At 41.0% G+C, this 19,177-nt stretch overlaps 2 protein-coding genes across 3 annotated transcripts; one reads left to right on the top strand and one right to left on the bottom strand.

Moving 5' to 3' along the window:
- Positions 1–1,337: 1,337 nt before the first annotated feature.
- On the top strand, positions 1,338–7,438 carry LOC118302843 (immunoglobulin superfamily containing leucine-rich repeat protein 2-like). 2 transcript variants are annotated; one of them, XM_047331743.1, is made up of 2 exons: positions 1,338–1,521; positions 3,480–7,438. In XM_047331743.1, exon 2 carries the CDS (start codon positions 3,489–3,491, stop codon positions 5,634–5,636), a length of 2,148 nt encoding a protein of 715 aa, XP_047187699.1. In that variant the 5' UTR covers positions 1,338–1,521; positions 3,480–3,488; the 3' UTR covers positions 5,637–7,438. The 2 variants fall into 2 exon arrangements, with proteins under 2 accessions (XP_047187699.1, XP_047187700.1); XM_047331744.1 differs by having other exon boundaries at positions 1,338–1,552.
- A 794-nt stretch (positions 7,439–8,232) lies between these two features.
- LOC118302845 (receptor for retinol uptake stra6-like) lies at positions 8,233–18,725 on the bottom strand. Its single transcript, XM_035629326.2, has 17 exons — positions 18,452–18,725; positions 17,862–17,928; positions 16,277–16,362; positions 16,062–16,201; positions 15,367–15,533; positions 14,749–14,856; positions 13,621–13,688; positions 13,019–13,098; positions 12,749–12,810; positions 12,493–12,655; positions 12,295–12,370; positions 11,566–11,699; positions 11,356–11,473; positions 11,139–11,240; positions 10,004–10,167; positions 9,758–9,895; positions 8,233–9,436 (listed from the first exon to the last, which is right to left on the bottom strand). The coding sequence occupies exons 1-17, from the start codon at positions 18,550–18,552 to the stop codon at positions 9,192–9,194; spliced, it is 2,019 nt and encodes a 672-aa protein (XP_035485219.1). The 5' UTR covers positions 18,553–18,725; the 3' UTR covers positions 8,233–9,191.
- Between the last annotated feature and the right edge of the window lie 452 nt (positions 18,726–19,177).

Below are 19,177 nucleotides of genomic sequence, written 5' to 3'. Positions count from 1 at the left end.
TCACCGTGCCACCCTCCCTAAGTTTATAATAATGAAATATTTGTTTGGCAGTACACACTACTAAAGCACACTTATCAGCTGGGAGACAGGGCCTTATGTTTCTGAGACCCTCACTCGAAGATGGTCGCCTCTGATCTTTATCATTTAAATATTGTTCAACACCTTGTGTGATCTTTGCCCTTTTCCAACGAAGAAAATTGCACTGCTTAATATATACTTATATATCAGAGGAGTGATGATTCAAAGCATGTGTTCATTTTAAAAGACGTGTTTTTGTAGAGAAGCACTTTACAAACACCCACAAATAATTTGATATATTAAATAAATTGTCGTGGTGATAAACTATAGGGGATCACTGAATACAGGATACCACCTGTACACTCATAAATATTGAAAAGTATAAGAAACATCTCCACTTGTAGACTCTGTGTTTCATCTAAACGGGTTGATGTCCCAGTGCATTGTGGGAAATGTAGGCTCCAGCATTTTGGAGCTGCTGGACTTAAATCCTTTTTATGGATCTCCACAGTGAGAGTCGCCTCTTAAATATTGAAATAAGAAAACTTTATAATTTGTAAGGCTTTCTCTTAAGTGTGTTCAATTCTTCTTAATATGGCAATGTTTTACTACGGTCGTGTTTATTTTGGGTTAAGTGTTTTTACTGCATGTAATTGTTTTAATTTATTTATGTCACTTGGCTATAGAGCCAAAGATCAGTGCAATTATCAGATACATTGATACATTAGTGTTATTAGTCAGTATTATAGTAACTGTAATGTTCATATTAAATGTTGTTTCCCCTGAAATTTCTTTTTCTTTTTTTTTTAAGAGGGTCCCCTCTTAAATAATGAAATAATAAACTTTTTAATGTTCAAGGCTTTCTGTTAAGTGTGTTCTATTCTTCTTAATCTGGCAATTTATTTTACCACGGTATAGTCTTTATTTGGTGTTAGAAGTTTTACTGCATGTAATTGTGTGTATTTATTCATGTAACTTGGCTATACAACCGAAGAGCAGTGCAATTATCAGAAGTGATAAGATTAGTCTTAGTACAAACAAAGTATTATAGTAACAATGACTGTAATGGTCGTATTAAATTAGTTCCCTTCTTTTTAAGAGGGTCCCATCTTAAATAATGAAATAATAAACTCTCTTAAGTATGTTGAATTATCAGAAGTGATATGATTAGTGTTATTAGTCAGTATTACAGTAACAATAACTGTGATGGTCGCATTAAATGTCGTTTCCCCTTAAATTTCTTTTTCCTTTTTTTTGGGGCGATGATGTCGGGAGGAGGGAGGAGGAGGAGGAGGAGGAGGAGGAGGGGTGGTCGTATATCCGAGGACATACAGTTTATCCACGGACAGGAGAGGACACATCATCATCATCATCATCATCATCATGTAGGAGACAGACTCAACATCAAACTTCTCTCAGCAGCATGTTGTCGGCGCCGCGCCGCATGACGTCACCTCGCTCCGCCGCTGACTCCTGATGTGAAAAAAACAAAAAAAAACCCAGGTAGGATCGATCGTGACCCGGGGACACGGAGGTGAGGGGGGTCTTCTTCTTCTTCTTCTTTCATTCCTCTCGGTCTGTGTCAGAATGCGTTGTCATGTTGTCATGTTGTCATGTTGTTGTTGTTGTAGTTGTGGTGGTGGTGACTCAGATTCACAGCATCACATCATCACATTGCTGGAGACAGATCAGGACCAAGGACAGAGCCCCGGCGGCTGCTGCTGCTGCTGCGTAGTTAGAACAAAACAAACAAACAGGAGGCTGCAGAGGACGACATCATCATCTTCATCTTCACCATCTTCATCATCATCTTCATCTTCATCTTCATCATCATCTTCATCTTCATCATCATCTTCATCTCCCTCTTCATCTTCATCTTCATCTTCATCTTCATCATCATCTTCATCTGCATCTTCATCTTCATCTCCGATGCAAATGATCGAGTATGAGCTGAGAATTATATTTTTCCTGCACCAAGTCGTCCCCCCCCCCCCCCCCCAGACACCTCAGTCTGTCGTCCTCTTCTTCTGTCATCAGACAGAGAACATTACATAACTCTCAGTGAACACTACATCCCCCGTCTCACGGCTGGGACCAGGCAGAGAACATACAGGAATCCAATTTGACAAATAATGTTTTTTCTCTCCGTGCCAGGAAGCCCGAGCACGAGCTATTAGAGCAACATGACTCATCATATTTTTAATTTTACGAAATCAGAAGCAAAAACAAAAACCCTTCTCTTCCTCTCCGTGGTGGTTTCAACGGGACAAGTCGTGTGATCGAATGGACAAAATGGTTCAAGAGTTTGTTTGGGCAAATTTAGAAAAAAAACACCCAACTTCGCGAAACTTTGCGAATCGTTTTGGTTCATATGGTAATAATGATAATTCTGGATTTTTTTTAATAGCACAATTAATGCAGCAAAAAGTGTTTTTAAAAATGTATATATATATATATATATATATATATATATATATATATATATATATATATATATATATATATATATAATGCAAGGTTAAATACGTTTGTTAATTTCTTCAAAATGGTCCAATGGGTTTTGCCCTGAGGTCTCAAAGCCCCGGTCATGTTCCCTCGAGGGAGGATGGATATAGGAGATTGGTAGAGGACGAGGTTATTGCATATGTGAGTGTACAGTGGGCATAAAAATATTAAGTGCCAGACAACTTGGAGCTTCATATGTGAGGCAGAACTTCATAATATCAATTCTGAAAGCCAATGGAGCATGATGTGCGCTACTGTCTTTGCTGTTTTGGTAAGAACGTTTAGGAAGCAGGGTCTTTTCGACATGAAGGGTCGAGCTCCGGCTTTGTTTCTTTAAAAAGTGAAAGAATTCTGTTTCATCGATTGCGCTTGTGTCGGATTTAAGACTTAAATATAAATATATAATATATAATAATAATAATAAATATCCATATCTGATATTTCTGCTCCCCGCTACATTACAGGTGAAGAGAATTTTTGGTCGAAAGAACACGTGAAATATTCAACGGAAACACGTCGGGAGTCTTCAATCAGAAAATTTCAAAAAATGCCTCAGAAGTTGAGGCATTAATGTCCGAGGCAGAGGGGGTGAGAACTTGAAGACTCAATTGTCTTCTATGAATATTTCTATTTTTATCATCATTGAAAAGCTCCAGTCTGCTTCATCTTTTTTTTTTAGATTCTGGTAATTCAAGCTGCATACTGACGAAATGACAAAGGGAAATACACTGCACACGTGATGACAAGTGATCTATTAATGTATTAATCTGCCTTCCACTATGAAAAGTCATGCTCTGAATTTTCTTCTATGTCCTCTGCAAACAATGGCTGCCGTTGTTTTTATTTTGAATTAGTATTGTTTATCTCCTCCAGTAAAATATTTTGTACATTAAATGTGCTAAATAAAACAAATTGAACCTCCTGATTGATAGATGGACTGTGACACTGTTTTTCAGGAGCAGAAAATGGCAGCGGCAGACGTCCTCCACTTCACTCTGTGCATTGCCACAGTCTTCACCACGGGACTCGGCTGCCCGGAGATCTGCAGCTGCTCCGACAAATACGACCGGCACGTTGCCGAATGCTCCTACAAAGACATCGCCGAAGTCCCGGACGGTTTTCCCTCCAACGTTACAACCGTGAGTCTCTCCGCCAACAAGATCAGCCGGATACCGCTGGGGAGCTTCGACAACGTCACCCAGGTGACGTCGCTGTGGATGGCCCACAATGAGATCGTCTCCATTGACCAAGGGACCCTCGCGCCTCTGGTTCATCTGCGTAACTTTGACATCAGCCACAATAAAATTGTGGACTTTCCCTGGGAGGACCTGCAGAACCTGACGGCCCTGCATCTGCTGAAGATGAACCACAACAAGATGAGCCACCTGCCGAGGAACGCCTTCTCCAACCTCAAGGAACTGAGGTCCCTCCGACTCAACGATAACAAATTTACAACCATAGCCGAGGGGACATTGGACGGTCTGGTGTCTTTGTCCCATTTACAGATTTATAACAATCCGTTCGCCTGCACCTGTTCCCTCGACTGGCTCAGAGACTGGATTTCAACCACCACCATCTCAGTCCTGGATCAGAATTTGATTACTTGCGCGAGTCCAGAGAAACTTAGAGGGGAGGTGATCGGGAAATCCCCCAAGTCAAAGTGCACAAGCCCAAATGTCATAATACGAACCAAACCAAGTGTTCACAACTCGACGGTCTACGAGGGCAGCACGTTGGTCCTGACTTGCGAATTCAAAGGAAACCCAAAGCCACTTGTCATGTGGAGTATTCAGAGTAGAAGCCAGAAGCAAGAACTGGCTCTGTCGTTCACCGAGGACGAGTCAGCGGAATCAAATGACGACTCGTCCCATCGTCGCGTCAAAGTCTTTAATAATGGGACTCTAGTCATTCCACACCTGAGGGACGAAGACGGCGGCAAATACAGCTGTTCTGCCACAAACGAGTTTGGCAGAGCGGACGATTCGGTGTCAGTGGAGGTGGTGGCTTCACCGAAACCAACACCCATAAAACAAACGACCACGAAGCCCACTCACACTAAAAAACACCCGACTAGACACCAAACAACAGACAAACCATCTGTTTTTGATTCTGTGCGTCTGCCTGATGTAAAGAGAAAAGACTTCCTCAATGTTGTGCCTCCGCCCACTGCGGAGATCACTTCTAAATCTCACGAGGACGAAACAAAATATCCATCACGTGCTAGTGAATGTGGCCTGACAGCGAATACAAGATACATTTCGAGCCACGTCTTCAACGGGAGCGTGGATGACATCAAGCAGTTAACATTTGACTTTGGCGTCATTGCTCTAGGGGTGTCGGAAACAGAGGCGACAGTGCGACTCAACCCTCTCCTCATACCCAGAGAGAAGAGCGCCGACCGCGACGCCGCTGCCGCCTCATCCGGGAGCATCGACACCGACAGCGGAGAGAGTCGCGGCCTTTCAGACGTCCCCGAAAAAGTCCAGACCAATGGCTTGTATCTGTGCGTCACTACCGACCGCAAACACTCCGCCGTGCAGTGGTCGAGGATCAAGGAAGGCGTCAACACGTATCTGTTCAGCGGTTTACGCCCCGGCACCAACTACTCCCTGTGCCTCACCTACAGAGGGGAGGACTGCGAGGTCCAGGTGCTGTTCACCACCAGGAGGAGGGTACCCAACCTGCTGATCATCATCTCGGTCAGCATCTGCCTGCTGACCGTGTCGACTGTGCCCCTGCTCGGCGCCACCTGCTTCCACCTGGTGTACAAATATCGCGGCAAGACGTACAAGTTGATCCTGAAGGCCAAGGACCAGTACCACATGGAGAGGAACCTCGCGGGCAACTTCAACATCCACCACCACGCGCCCCACACCGACTCTCGGAGGAGGATAAACGGCAGCCAGCTGGACGAGGAGGTGGGCGAGACGGAGAGCGTGGACGGGGAGAAGGAGGCCGACACGGAGGAGAGTGTGGTGACCGATTCGTTCACTTTGTCCCAGTGCCGGGGCAATTTGGACGACTGCGAGGTCGGATCTGAGTACAGCGACAGGTTACCTCTGGGAGCGGAGGCAGTGAATATAACAAGCAACTACAAATATCCAAATCAGTAAATGCTGAATGTTTCTATCATCATTTGTAGGGTTTTTTTAATAAGGTACAAGTAAAATGTAAACCAGGATTGGGTTTTTTTTTCAGTTTGTGCCAATGGTTAAGGTTCCTTTCAACTTTTGCAAAAGCAGCATAGAAATACTGGAGATCTGACAAGACTCAAAATATATTTGTTTTGCTAGCAGCTAACAGGCTCTATCTATTTATCCTTATCCCTGTTACACATATTTTGTAGCAGGAAATATCTGGATTGGTTTTCATCCCTCTCATTCATTCATACAGTACTTCCATAAACAACATCTAGGAAACAAAATTACAGCCAACTTGTGTACAACCAAAGTAGTAGATTAGATTACAGTTATTTGTGTTTCAGGCAGAGACTTTCTCTCAAATCATGAGCATAAATAGTTTAGCATTTCATAAAAACTACACATATTTCCTTTTAATTGGCAACAGATGAGAACAGAAGTGAGTGATGTCACTCTCTCATCTGGTTGAGGTGAAGCTACAGGCAACCGTTCAATTAGCTTACAGTAGCTTAGCACAAAGATTGGAGAATAGCTAGCATGCTAACAGCTTTAGTTAAACTAGCTAGCTTACTACAAACCCTCAGAGGGTGTGCACCTTTGACACAACTGCCACAATTCTGAAAAAGGTTTTGTTGTTAGTAGAATTTGGATCCAGATCTGCACTAACATCACAGTTGACTGGTACTCGTGAACGGGTTCGCGGAGGCCCCTGCCCGCAGGCGTTGTCAGTTTACTCCGACAAAAATGACTCGAATGGGAATTTGGAAGTGGGAATTTACACGAATTACAGACACCAAACTCTTGACTAAAGATTTATATAAGGTTGTGAATTGTTAACAGGGGGAAGGGAAATCATCTGTGCAGGTGGATTGCAGTATGGGTGTGTACAAGTACAAGATAATAGTTTTCATTGGCGGACAGATATGCCGACAAGAAGTTATGAAAATCTCTGTGCGTGTTATTGCTGCCTCCATGTCTGTTCGATGTTCAGAGCGTCCTTGTAAGCCTTGTTCCTCGTACGAAGATAGCGAGTGAAAACAAAGACGTGACCACACAACGACCTGACCTTATTTCTGACCATCCAGTGTCGGGATGGGGACATGCAGCAGTTACTAAAAGACGTGTTTAAATGAATAAAACGTGTTTCATGTTTAAAATATATTGCAAAAATGATAAGGAATAATGCAGACTAAATGTATAAGTAAGAATAAATGGGCTTACTGTAACTTAATAATATCCTGCTTTACTTACAGTGGAGGTGCTGTCTTATGGAGTGCGTTTGCTTTAAAATACAGTCTCTGAATCCTTCTCGTAAAGGAGTTTAATGTTCATAAAAACTGTTGTTGTTGCAGGGCGAAAACATTGTGTCCAACATCGATAGGCTTAACTCTTTGTGCAGTTATACTGTGAACATTTCCTACGGCGACAACTGTTTCGATGTTGAATAGAATAAGCTCTATGTCACGACGTTAAAAATGCGGGTAAGTTAAATTCAGTATTGTCTTCTACAGTGTGCGACGGTGAAATGCACCGATGAGTGTGTAAGTGAAGTAACCGCTCCGTTGTATCCGGCTCATGTGTCCATCCTACTGTGGATCTATAGGACCTGCATGCTGCCGTGAGTTGCGATCAGCTGTGTCTCGTGTACATATTCTGTCTTTTTTTTCTGTTGTAATAAATGAGAAATATTATGTTTTTACCAAAAGTGTTTTTGAAATATTCCCAGTAACTCTCCTGATCCTATGTGCCTAAAATAAAGTTTGAATGGAATAATGCTGATGATTATTCGTTGTTCTATCTCGACAGCTTAAGGAGCCGAATTCAAAATTGTCAGTTAGTTTGTTAGCTAGTAAGCTAGTTCGTTAGCTGGTAAGCTAGTAAGCTAGTTCATTAGCTAGTAGGCTAATTTGTTTGCTAGAAAGATAGTTACTGAGCTAAGTAATTAGTTAGTAAGCCAATTAGTTAGCTAGCTAACAAGTTAGTTAGTTAGTTAGTTAAATGTGATACAAAACATTTAGGACATTTATAAAATTTAAAAAATATATAACAACACAATCCCATAGCACATATTTATATTTTATAGCATGGATTAAATATGTTGATGCTGTGTCATTTGACATTTTGACATTGCCATTATCTGCAAATTTGAGGAGCAAGAGAGATTTTAAGGTTGTAGATCTAGTAATTATTTGTTTGTGTAATAAAAATAATGGGTTAATAGAACCCTTTATACATTTACACGTAAAGTAAAATGCAACATATCAAATAACACGTTGAGTATGAGAAGGATCAGTAAATGATAAATAAATCAAATCATAGTCAACTTTGTACTTAAAAATTTGTAGGACACTAATGTGACTAATAAACACTTCACAAGCTATAAAATAATACAGATTAAATCAATATATAAATACATTTTGGAATTTAAAAAAATGTTTAAACAGTCAACACAAAACATTAGCATCAGTAACTAAATAATTTGTGGATTTTGTAAAACAATATGTCCACATCGTTTTAAAATATATTCAGGATTTACTGTATTACTACAACAACTACTTCAACAACATACCTTGTTTGAGCCTTTTATTTTTCTTCTGCAGTCACATGTTACAGTAGGTAATTTTGTATCTGTATATCCATTGAAAGAGCATATAGGAAATAAAAAGCATCAACTAACAGAAATCTGTAATCTCTCGTCTTAATTCGTGACAATGTGACGCAACATGAGTATTTATGTTCATTGCAGCAGTTATATTGAATCTGGAGAACCAGCGTCTGCTGAGCGTCGACATTAACCTGAGGCCAAAAATAGACGACTGTACGACCTCTTCTCGACCCTCCACTCCAGTGGTGATGCTGACATTGATCGGCACTGTCAGTCTGTACTGTGTGAATGTGAATCTACCAAAAGGCTTTGCTAGACTATTACACAAGCATGACACCATTTTAAGTTGGTTCCCTGGTTCATACAACTGCTTTAGCTGAGGAGATCACTCTTGGGACACTTTTTCCACGAGACACTCAACCACTTATGTGAAGTATAAATAATTCACTTCTGGAGAGAGTCTTTAATCAGGTACATCGCCACCATGTACCTGATTAAAGACTCTCGACTCAACAATGTCACATTGGACGTGTCCACACACACAAGAACAAAACGACAGGTTTGAACTTTCCCGAACCTAACTCATACCATGGATACCATTCTCCAAAAAAGAGGACGTTAAAACACTTTAAAATGTAAAAATAAAAATAAAAGTATGATTTGTACTTTATCTGGGGTTTTACAGGACCGTTGAACCTCTCAGGTGATGTGGTGGGAATCTAAATCTAAATCATCAAGAAATAATCAAATGGTCTAATTTAAAGTATAACCACATTCACTTCTTGCACTGAACTTTGGAGTTGAATCTGAACAGACACCAACATGTTCCTCCGGACCAGAAGTTACACTAAGTACACTGTTTAGTTCACAGCCCCATAAGTAATATGACTTTGTTCGGAGTAAACTACCGACCCTGTTGTGTCTCACTCAGTTTTATCTTGATTTGTTGGGGCGTCGGTGGACGGGACCGCCTCCGCCGCCTCCTTCTTGCTGCCTTTCTTGGATCTGCGGCTGGGGGTGCCGTTCAGGACCCCCTCGGACGTCTGCAGTGTCTGGAAGTGCTTCCTGGAGCCCAGCAGGGACGGGTTGTTCACCAGCGTGTACAGGAGCTGCCAGCGGGCGCGGATCCTGCCGCTGGTCGTCTTGCCCGGCGTCGTCACCTGAATCCCTGAAAGCATGGAGGAGGAGGAGGAGCAGGCTGTCAGGGCAGAAAGAGACACCAAACGGATGGGACGAGGGTCCATGGAGACACTGTGTGTCGACGCACAGGTTCAGGTATGTTTTATTTGAAGAGCGTCTCACTTCAATTTTAGTGTTTTTAGTCTTGTTCAGGGTCCAAGGTCCCTTCAGGGAACAGGAGAATTCAACAAATAGCATCTGGGAACTCGCTCAAATCTAAATCTATCTAACACTAGTGTGGCTGTAGAATTAGGGTAAAGGGCATGAGAATGTCAGTGAGCGTCCTGTGTGCAGTTCGGGGTCTCTATACCTTCCTCTGCGTCTCGTATGTTCTGTCCAGCTCTGCCCCCCTCCACCATCATGTCCAGCAGCAGCCCACAGAACGCCTTCATCACCGGGTGTGACTGGCTGACCTCCACCCTCAAGTACTGGGTGTAGTATCGGTAGGCTGCATGGGGTCAAAGTCACCAGACTGATACCATGATGGGCAAAAAAAGGCTAGAAGCCACAGTCTGATGACTTCAATGAATGATGAAGCCGCACCGTCATACTGTACCTGGGTCATGGGACTCTGCAGTACGGTGCAGCAGACTGATGTCAACACGACCGAGGTGGAGGATGTTGAACAAAGCTGTTATCACAATCCTCCATATCGCGACTATAAGACCCATGAAGGTGTTGACCAGGAAGAGCAGGTAGGTCAGGAGGAACAGACTGTCTCTGGAAATCACCATGGAAAATACTTTAGAAATATTAAGAATTGAGAATTAGCACGGTAAATTCAGCTTTCTTTTTTTTTCTGCATTTTTAACACGTGAAGATCAGTTCACTCGTGAAGCTGCACAATGGCTTTCATGGTGGAGATATGTCACGTCATATATATTATTGTGATCATTCTTTTTATTTATTTATTTTCATTTCCCAACTTTATGGAACTGCAATGCTAAATCGATTGGGTACTTCTTTAACCATTTCATTATAAATTCTGTAAAGGTTGTTTCCATTCAGGACGATCAGAATGGTGTTTCAAAATGACATTACAAACAGTCAGAAACTAAAATGTTGGGGGGAAATATCGAGTCAATTCTTATTTATTTATAGTATGTATTTACTTGGCCCAAACGTAGTCCAAATTTAATATACTGAGTCTAAAGGTAGGTGGAATCAGCCCCCCAAAAAATATTAACATAGTCCAAATTTAATATACTGAGTCTAAAGGTAGGTGGAATCAGCCCCCAAAAATATTAACATAGTCCAAATTTAATATACTGAGTCTAAAGGTAGGTTGAATCAGCCCCCAAAAATATTAACATAGTCCAAATTTAATATACTGAGTATAAAGGTAGGTGGAATCAGCCCCCAAAAATATTAACATAGTCCAAATTTAATATACTGAGTGTAAAGGTAGGTGGAATCAGCCCCCAAAAATATTAACATAGTCCAAATTTAATATACTGAGTGTAAAGGTAGGTGGAATCAGCCAAAAAAATATTAATATTTTTAAGAAATATGATTTAAAGCCCTGGCATGATAAACAAATCATTTGAATATTTCAGTGAGAGAAAACATTTTCTAATATTTTATTTGAATACAGTAACTTACAGTTAAACATAAAACAACATATACAGTCATTGATTTTACACCATATTCAACTACTTGAGAACAATTGATCTGGAAACGGTTTCTCATACCTGTTATTCAAGTCTCTGGTTCCAGCTTCTTTTTTGATGAAAGCAAACTTAGCAGTCACATGTTGAAGCGATGTGACCAGCAACAGTGTGACCCAGGCCGGCCTGCGGCATCACAAACCGCAGTCATGGAAAATGGAAGAGAGAGAAAAAAGAAGTTATTTCTATTTTGATGCTCAATTACAGAATTTAAGAGCAAATTGAAACGTGGTTGACTCACCATGCCTTTCGTACAATTTCAAAAACGAAGATGTTGCGGCCATGAAAAACCGGGATGATGATCAAAAACACCAGGAACAAGAAGCAGATGAAAAACACAATGGTCTGGATCGCCATTCCTGCCAGGACAAATTTTAAAAAATAGTGGAAAATTAAAGCACCTGCCTCATCCTGAAATTAATTTAGATTCAGTGATGTTGTTGAGCTTTACCGAGGCAAACGATTGCAGCCTGGTATCCTGTCAAGCCCATCCAACAGACAATACCCGGTTTGGATGGACAGATGGTCTTCCCGCTGTTATAAATGTTGTAAATGTCGCCCTTGTACAGTCCTTTCAGGTTTGACCTAAATCAAATGAAGACATTCAGATAAGAAGGCCTGGGAATCTCATGGGCATTAAAAAAAATATATAATATTCTGTGAACTGGGACACTGTGAAATCACCCATTTGATTGCTTGAATTAAGACGATTAATTTTTGTTATGTTAAAATATGCAACTGCTGCATATTCAATTAAATAAATATGCACTAATTAGGATATATTTCCAGGACACTGGATGAAGCAAGGTTTTAAATTGTGTCATTTTGTTCACTATATGAGACTCCAAGGTTTTCACAGAGGAACCTTATATACAGTTTTCTATGAATCAGGCTATAACTGATATATAATAAAATCTAAAATATGCTAAAATATTTGGAATATAGATAGTAATAAAACTGTGAAGTTTAACAGGTGCAAACTAATATTTTATTAATAACAGCCTTTAAAGATTTGTATTGTATTGAAATCTGCAAATAGTGTAGCAAAGTGTTTTTATCATCAATAGTGCTAGAATATTCACATTTTTAAAAGTTAATGAGTGTAGCAATATTGAGTTTAGACCTTCAAGTCAAAATTTAATGAAAAAGAAAGACATTCTTGGCGTTTTATTGCACATACCTGTGGAGAACCAAGGACCTCATGAGCATGACAAGACTGACCAAACAAGACAGGGTCATCGCACAGAGGTAGCACACTAATGAACAACATGGGGCACAAAAACGAAAAGAAAATCATTTATTTTATTATATTTTTAAAAGGTAAATCTCAAAGATATTTTTTTTGGGGCTGAAATTGCAGAAGGTTACAACGACATACCTTCCAGCAACCAAGTGTAAAAGGTCACTATCTTGACGACCTCCATCCTGTCGTCTGACAGGACGATCCCAACCCCCAGTAACAGGAAGGCGATGTTTTCATCGATGCCGGCACGAACAATGTGGAGAGTGGGAACGACCAGGACGACCAGCAACAACGCCGTCTGAGGGGCGAAACAAAGGAAAGTCACCGAGCCCATTAGATGTCGTAGCCGCAAATGAATTCACGTAATGGTGGTGGTTTGTGGAGGACTCACATGATAAATCGCCACCAAGGCAACAAATGCTGAAACCGCCAGTTTTAGTGGGAAACGAAACACTGAAAGACGAAATGAGTCGTTTTGTCAAGAAAAACCCGGTCACGCGTTCTGTCACAGTGAACCGTATTTCAGTCACAGCTATTTAGCATAAATTCACCATTACTGCATCACTTCAACACTTTAAAGGAGCCTATGCTTAGATTAGCCAATGTCAATGTTGAAAAATGAATTAAGAAAATATTCTTAAATTTGCCAGAGGCCACTCACCTTTTTCAGGTATATAGATATAACTCTTGGGTACCTCCAGTATTCTCTCTACCAGTGTTGGTTTGTCTGTAGTTGAAGAGCTACAGTTCGTGAACACAGTGGACGGATCATGTTAGCCAGATAGGACATTCTACCTTTCAATTTAAATATAATGGCACAGACTTAAAAAAATTAAAGCCGGATGGACTGATCCATACTTTCATATGGATCAACATGTCCTGGTTTTGACCTTTTTTCACGGTAGCCATTTTGACACGTGTGCTGTATTCAGCACGTTTACGAAAAGAGTCCATACCCTCTCTACCCACACCCTAGCGTCCATGTTGCCGTTGGTTAGCAGCGGTCCGTACAAAACATAACCGCTTGAAAGCCTTGAACAATATGTTCCGGGACATCTTCGCGTACATACTGTTTTGTGTTAAACTGGCCGCCGCGGAGTGGCCTGTTACCAAAGACTGCGTACGAAGAATAGACGACACGACAGCCCCCAAAGAACGAAGCCAAATAATCTGCAGCATTGGTCGTAAACCTGCTTCTTGATCATACCGCACAACGTGTCATGATCGTACAGTCTGGTGAGATACAGTCTGAGCTCCGGTCACCTGACAGACGAGGACTTCTTCTTGAGAAGCGACTTCACGTATTTGGAGTAGTAGCTGCTGTCAAGGTCCTGTAAGCAAAAACAAAAGAAAAATTAGACTCCAAATCAAAGTGTCGCTAAGAAATCTGTCGTTGTATGGAAAAGTGAGCAAGGACGTTTAAGTTCTCATTGCTTTTTTCTTTTTTTGGTTGTTTACTCATAAGGACATGTTCATGTTCATGCTTAGGTGGAAATGAGTGCAGCTTCAGAACGTTCCCCGGCTCCAGAGAGAAGCCCAGCAGAGACAGGAACCGATTTCCATGAATTCTGAAGAAAAGACGGGCCCTTTGGAACTGTCCACAGAAAAAATGACTACCGTTTATTTCGTTTTTATTTTATGTGCCTGCTATTTGGGATGCTTTACCTTTCTAATCTTGGGGTTAGATAAACTTTTCAAAAGGGTTAAACTTTTCAACGATGGAAAGAATTCTAAGATCAAGTCAAGACGGACTTTAGACAACAAGATCATTTAGAGAACCGTCACAAGGCTACCGCAGATTTTTCCTGTTGTGGGTCTTTAAGTGTTGTTTGTTTGTGGGACGGATTTGAATAAAGGACGGTCCAGTGCACCTTGTACTAACGGAGGTAAGAAAGGAGGCATGGACCATCCGACCAAGTCCTCCCTGTTTCCTCAGCCGTTACACCAGACTGGATTGAAAACGACTGACCAGAGGTGTGTGATATTAAAATCAGGAGAACTAAATCCTGGCTAAGCCTTTGGATGAGCTTTGACAATTAGTCCTAACAAGAATAAATGACAAAAGGAAAAGCTGAAGGTAAAGTTCTATCTGTTTCCCCTGTTTATTCTCAGCACAGTGAGTTCTCCTCAAAATCACCGACCAAAACTTTAGACGGATTAAAACTGCAAACCAAGAAAAGGGGGGGGGGGATATCACCTCCTCTATCATAATCTGCTCAAGAACGCTGAGCTAAACCCACTATTCTGAACAAGCTGCTTACCGTAAGCATGGTTACGCTTTGCATTGTTGAAATTCATGACGGACTCTCAGTTTACTTGCTGCCTTTTGACCTTTAACTAAGAAACTCTACAAATGGTGTGTTGGTTCTGTTCGAACGTCCGTGTTCTCACCTCATCTGTCTTTGGTCCCTTGACGCACAGCAGAAGGAACTGGACGCACAGATACGCGAGGCAGGCGAGCTGAGGAAGACTCGCGAGCAGAGCATAGTACTTATGGATCTGTGAAGAGAAAGAAAGGGAGGGTTACTCTGGTCAAGGATCAGCTCAATCAAAGAAATCACACTCTTGGTTTATTCGCCCAAATTCTGACTTGTGGTTTTCTATGTATCAGTTGAGATTAAGTTAGTTTGGTCCCACAGTTTTCATTATTGTCTGCCAAAGGTTAAAGCCTAAATTAAGTTCAGACCATAAAGCTTCAGTGGCACCGGAAAGTGACGCCTTCCCATTTTTTCTTCTCAAGATGAGGAAATAAATATTTGCAGTTTACATAATCTGATTTGAACTCAAACTTTAAGAGCATGAAGATTCCAATCATCACCGAAAGGTGTGGGCTAATTAAAAAAAACCAAATGGCAACGTCATATTGACATTTATCGATCGATATATTTAATGTTGTCATCTTCATCTTTCTCGTGTTCTATCACGTCTATTCTTATTTGGATTTACTGCTTTTTGAAAGGTTCTAAAACCAGTTGTTCTTATTAACAACACGCGTTGTGTGGGACTTGCCTCCGGAGTCTTGGGACAGTCAAACTTCTGCCACACCAGGACCCCGAAGTGGCCGAAGGAGAGCAGCGCCCCGAACGCGTAACCTGCTTTGCGCTGCAGAGTTCCGCAGGCCAACAGAGGGTAGTACAGGACCGGGTAGTAGAAGATGGCGATGACCTTCATGTACTCTGACCAAACGAGGGATGGACACAAAGGGATCGAGACGTTACATTTCATCCAGAACAGAGGACAGCGCCTGGGTTCGTTTCTGTTTCACTGGCCTCATTCGCTCCTTTTCAGTCACTTCACTTTAAGTTTAGTCCTTTTAAATATACTGAAACTTAAAGCTACAATGTGTAAACTTTATATATGATTAGATCACTGTCTGCCAGTGTATTTCTTTGTAAATATTACCACCTGGTCTCTCTTTCATCAGTGTTTTACTACTTTAATTTACAACTTATTCCAACACGATAATTTGAAATATCTTTAAAGTCCATAATCCCAGAATTTTTTTAATAATTTATCTACAAGGTTCAATGTTTGAATGATTTTTTTTCCTTACCACTCCTCCCAGAAGTATAGTTATTAGAAGTATGACTGAACCCTAATTGAAACGCCTCAACACATACTTTCATTTAAAAATATGTAGATGCATCTCAAATCCCTCCATGTCTACATGAGTATAAATTGAACATTAATAAAAAAAGGTCCACCTTTAATTTCCTCTGGTGTATCTGTGGAGAAAGGCAGCGGGTCCGGGGCGAGCACCAGCACGGCCAGCCTGCTGAACACCAGCCCGAAGACCGCCATGACCACGCCCTTCTCCTGGGTCTGGTCCAGGAAGTTGGTCGGACTGTGACATTTGGATCAATTTCATGTCATGAATAATATTTATCAAATACATATTTAGATTTAGATGAAAATTCACCTGAAGATACTGGAGGATCCTCTCGTGAATCCTTGGCACAACTTGTTTTTCCGGGTGAGAACTGCCAGGATCAACATGATCACCAGCTACAGGGGGGGGAAATCGAATTCATCAGGACTTTGCGACAACACATTTTGGTTTAGAACGTCAGATAAAACTTGAAGCTTCATGGAGAGAAGTGGACATGTAGTTTTGGAAGTTTGGCCATCAAATTCAAATGATCAGTTCAATCCCAGCAGGTTTGTTGAAGTCAGAACAACCCATAAGTCCTGGCATGGTCTACAAAAAGGAAACTACACATATGAAACCGGAACATGAAATTAACAATTTGAAAGATTGGTAGCTGAATTTCCTGTGTTTATGTTTTACACTGCGCTCCTGAGTGCCTCCGTACAAAGAAGCTCATTTTTTTTTCCAGGGAGAATTCTTCAGAACCAGCGTCTCGTTATTTTTTCTGATCGTCCGCGGTGACCCAGCTGTCACACTCCATTATCCACTGAGCAGGGGAAATTGGACCGCGTCCACGCAGCGAGTGGTGTACAGTACGAGGGGCCCGTTGACCGGGTTCACGCAGCCCTCGCTTATTAATATGGGCGAAGGCCAAATGAGGGTAAACATCATTAAATCTGACATCTGAGGTAGAAGAGACAGCAGATGGGTTCATGGAGAGGATTTGATGAAAGAGGGAAAAAACTTTATTTTCTATTCTTTTCTATTCGACTTATGTTGTATTTAGATGAAGGATAGTGCTGTGTAAATGTTTTTGTAATGTACTGTTTGGAGATTTCTGTATGTTAAATCAGCTGTTCAGAACATTTTGCCTAGTTTTGATATTAAGTCTTTACAAAATGGAGTTTTATGCATAAATAAATTAAAGGTACAGTGTGTTGGATTTAGTGGCACCTAGTGGTGGAGTTGCTTATTGCACCTGACTGAAAGTGTGCAGGAGAATCTACGGTGGCCTTGAGAAACCTTTTTTAAAGCCTGTGTGCTTTTGTTTGTCTGCTACTGTAAAAAAAAATGTCGGACTCCGTGTAGGAACGACCTGCTCTTGTAGCTATGAATGTCTCTAAGGTTACGAATACACAATGATTCTTTTGTTTTGGGTTCCTGGTGATGGATCCCTCTAAATCCTGCACACTGGACCTTTTAGGACACGTCCGCCACACAAACTGAGAGAGACTAGTATTTAAATATTTAGGCGTAACTGCCAGGGCGGAGTAAAACTCATGATGTAGCTCGTCTGACAACGATACGGTTAAGGATTGTTAAGAGTTTGGAACACAAACTATTTTAGTAATGGTGTATTAGGTTAAAATGACCAGTTGGTTTGGGTTTCGTTTGTTAAGTTCATGGTTTCATGTTTAACATACACTCTATGACAGTGTCACGTGACCACGACAAGTGTCACCTGACCTCCTTCCTTCTCCTCCATCTTTATCACCACGGTAACTAGAGGGCTCTAATGTAAACTTGTGACATTTCTGAGGCTTTTGCAGAAACTACTGTTGAAGTCATTTTCTATGGGAGGAGAATGTCAACATGAATACGTTACCTTTTTTACTCATTTCCTGAATATACTTACAGATATTGACAGCATGCATATGTGGAAGAGCTTGTCGTCTGCTGTTGGGTCACATGGCAGAATAACTCTGTGACAGAACGGAAATTATTTTGAAATAAACAAACCGGAACTCTGGTTTAAAATATATATAAATGTATATATTCATGCTCAGAACAACAAACAGAAACTGAAACAACAGAAACAGAAATTTGGTCATCAAATCCAAGATTGACTGCAAATATTTATAAATATTTTATATTTTTAATTGACGTCTGAATGTCATCACTATTGAAAACAATGAAGAGCATAATTCCAATTAAGTTGTAATTATAATTATTCTTTATGAATGAATTTAAGATTTCAGGTTGAAAGTATTCAATAAATATTTTTGTTATTTTTTTGTCATTCACAGAAAAACAGATTTCATCCCTGAAACTGTACAAATGAATTTCACAGGTCAAAAATCAACGCACTCTGCACATTTATAGAGAAACAACAGTAATAAAATTCTGATGTTTATTTATTTTTTTTGCAAATAGACAGTTTTACCTTCTGCTCTGACATCATCAACTCTAAACCTGAAGTCCTCCCCAGCGTGGTCTGATACTCACTCTTTGGGCGGTGTGGTCGGCTCCGCGTTGTTCGAGTACCAGTCTGAATAGTCATAGTAGGAGTATTCGAACGGCTGAAGTTCCACTTTGCTCTGATTCATCGCGGCTGTTTAACGGAGTCGAACAGGTGAGGCGATGACGGGTGACAGGGATCTCCCTCCTCTCTCCTGCTCAGGTCAACCTCGCTCAGCGATGATCTGCCGGTGCTTCGACGTGTTGGGGAACAGTTTGGACCAACAGCAACCCACCGACACATTCCAGTCCAGCTAAGAGGCAAACACGGCAGATTAACGAGTGACCGGAGGGAGGGAGGGAGGGAGGGAGGGAGAGGTTCATCAGTCCAGTGAACCAGGGAAGAGGTGGAGGAAGAAACTGAGTCAAAGTGAACATCCCCCAAACATCAGAATCATTCATCCTAGATATGATTCAAATTTCATTAACCACAAGTCAAGAAACCAAGCCAAGTTTTAAATGTTTTAAGTCTTTTTGATTAAACGTTCATTTAAAAATTTCACCACACTTTATTTATCCACAAAGTTCATCTGAAAACTGTTCATGGCATCCTCCGTTCTCTTTTAGTGCCAGAACCTTTACATACTTACTGTAAATATAAAAGTACTTGCTCGGAGCGAGGGTCTTGATGGGGAATACATATTGTTTCATAAAAAAAAGCCATCTCAAAAACATCTGACGGTGAAAAATGTACGTTTTTAACCTTTGTTCATC

Source organism: Scophthalmus maximus, chromosome 4, assembly GCF_022379125.1.
Source record: "Scophthalmus maximus strain ysfricsl-2021 chromosome 4, ASM2237912v1, whole genome shotgun sequence".
Lineage (NCBI taxonomy): Eukaryota > Metazoa > Chordata > Actinopteri > Pleuronectiformes > Scophthalmidae > Scophthalmus > Scophthalmus maximus.
Note: the sequence above shows the minus strand (reverse complement) of the source record. Positions and strands in the feature narration are given on the sequence as shown.

What these genes read in the sequence shown, in the direction of transcription:
- LOC118302843 (XM_047331743.1), top strand. Translation starts at nt 3,489, where the DNA reads ATGGCAGCGGCAGACGTCCTCCACTTCACTCTGTGCATTGCCACAGTC.
- LOC118302845 (XM_035629326.2), bottom strand. Translation starts at nt 18,552, where the DNA reads ATGAATCAGAGCAAAGTGGAACTTCAGCCGTTCGAATACTCCTACTAT. An exon ending in TTACACTTGGTTGCTGGAAG is followed by an intron (nt 12,371 to 12,492) that starts GTATGTCGTTGT and finishes GTTGTTCATTAG; the next exon opens with TGTGCTACCTCTGTGCGATG. An exon ending in TGCAGAGTCCCATGACCCAG is followed by an intron (nt 9,896 to 10,003) that starts GTACAGTATGAC and finishes GACCCCATGCAG; the next exon opens with CCTACCGATACTACACCCAG.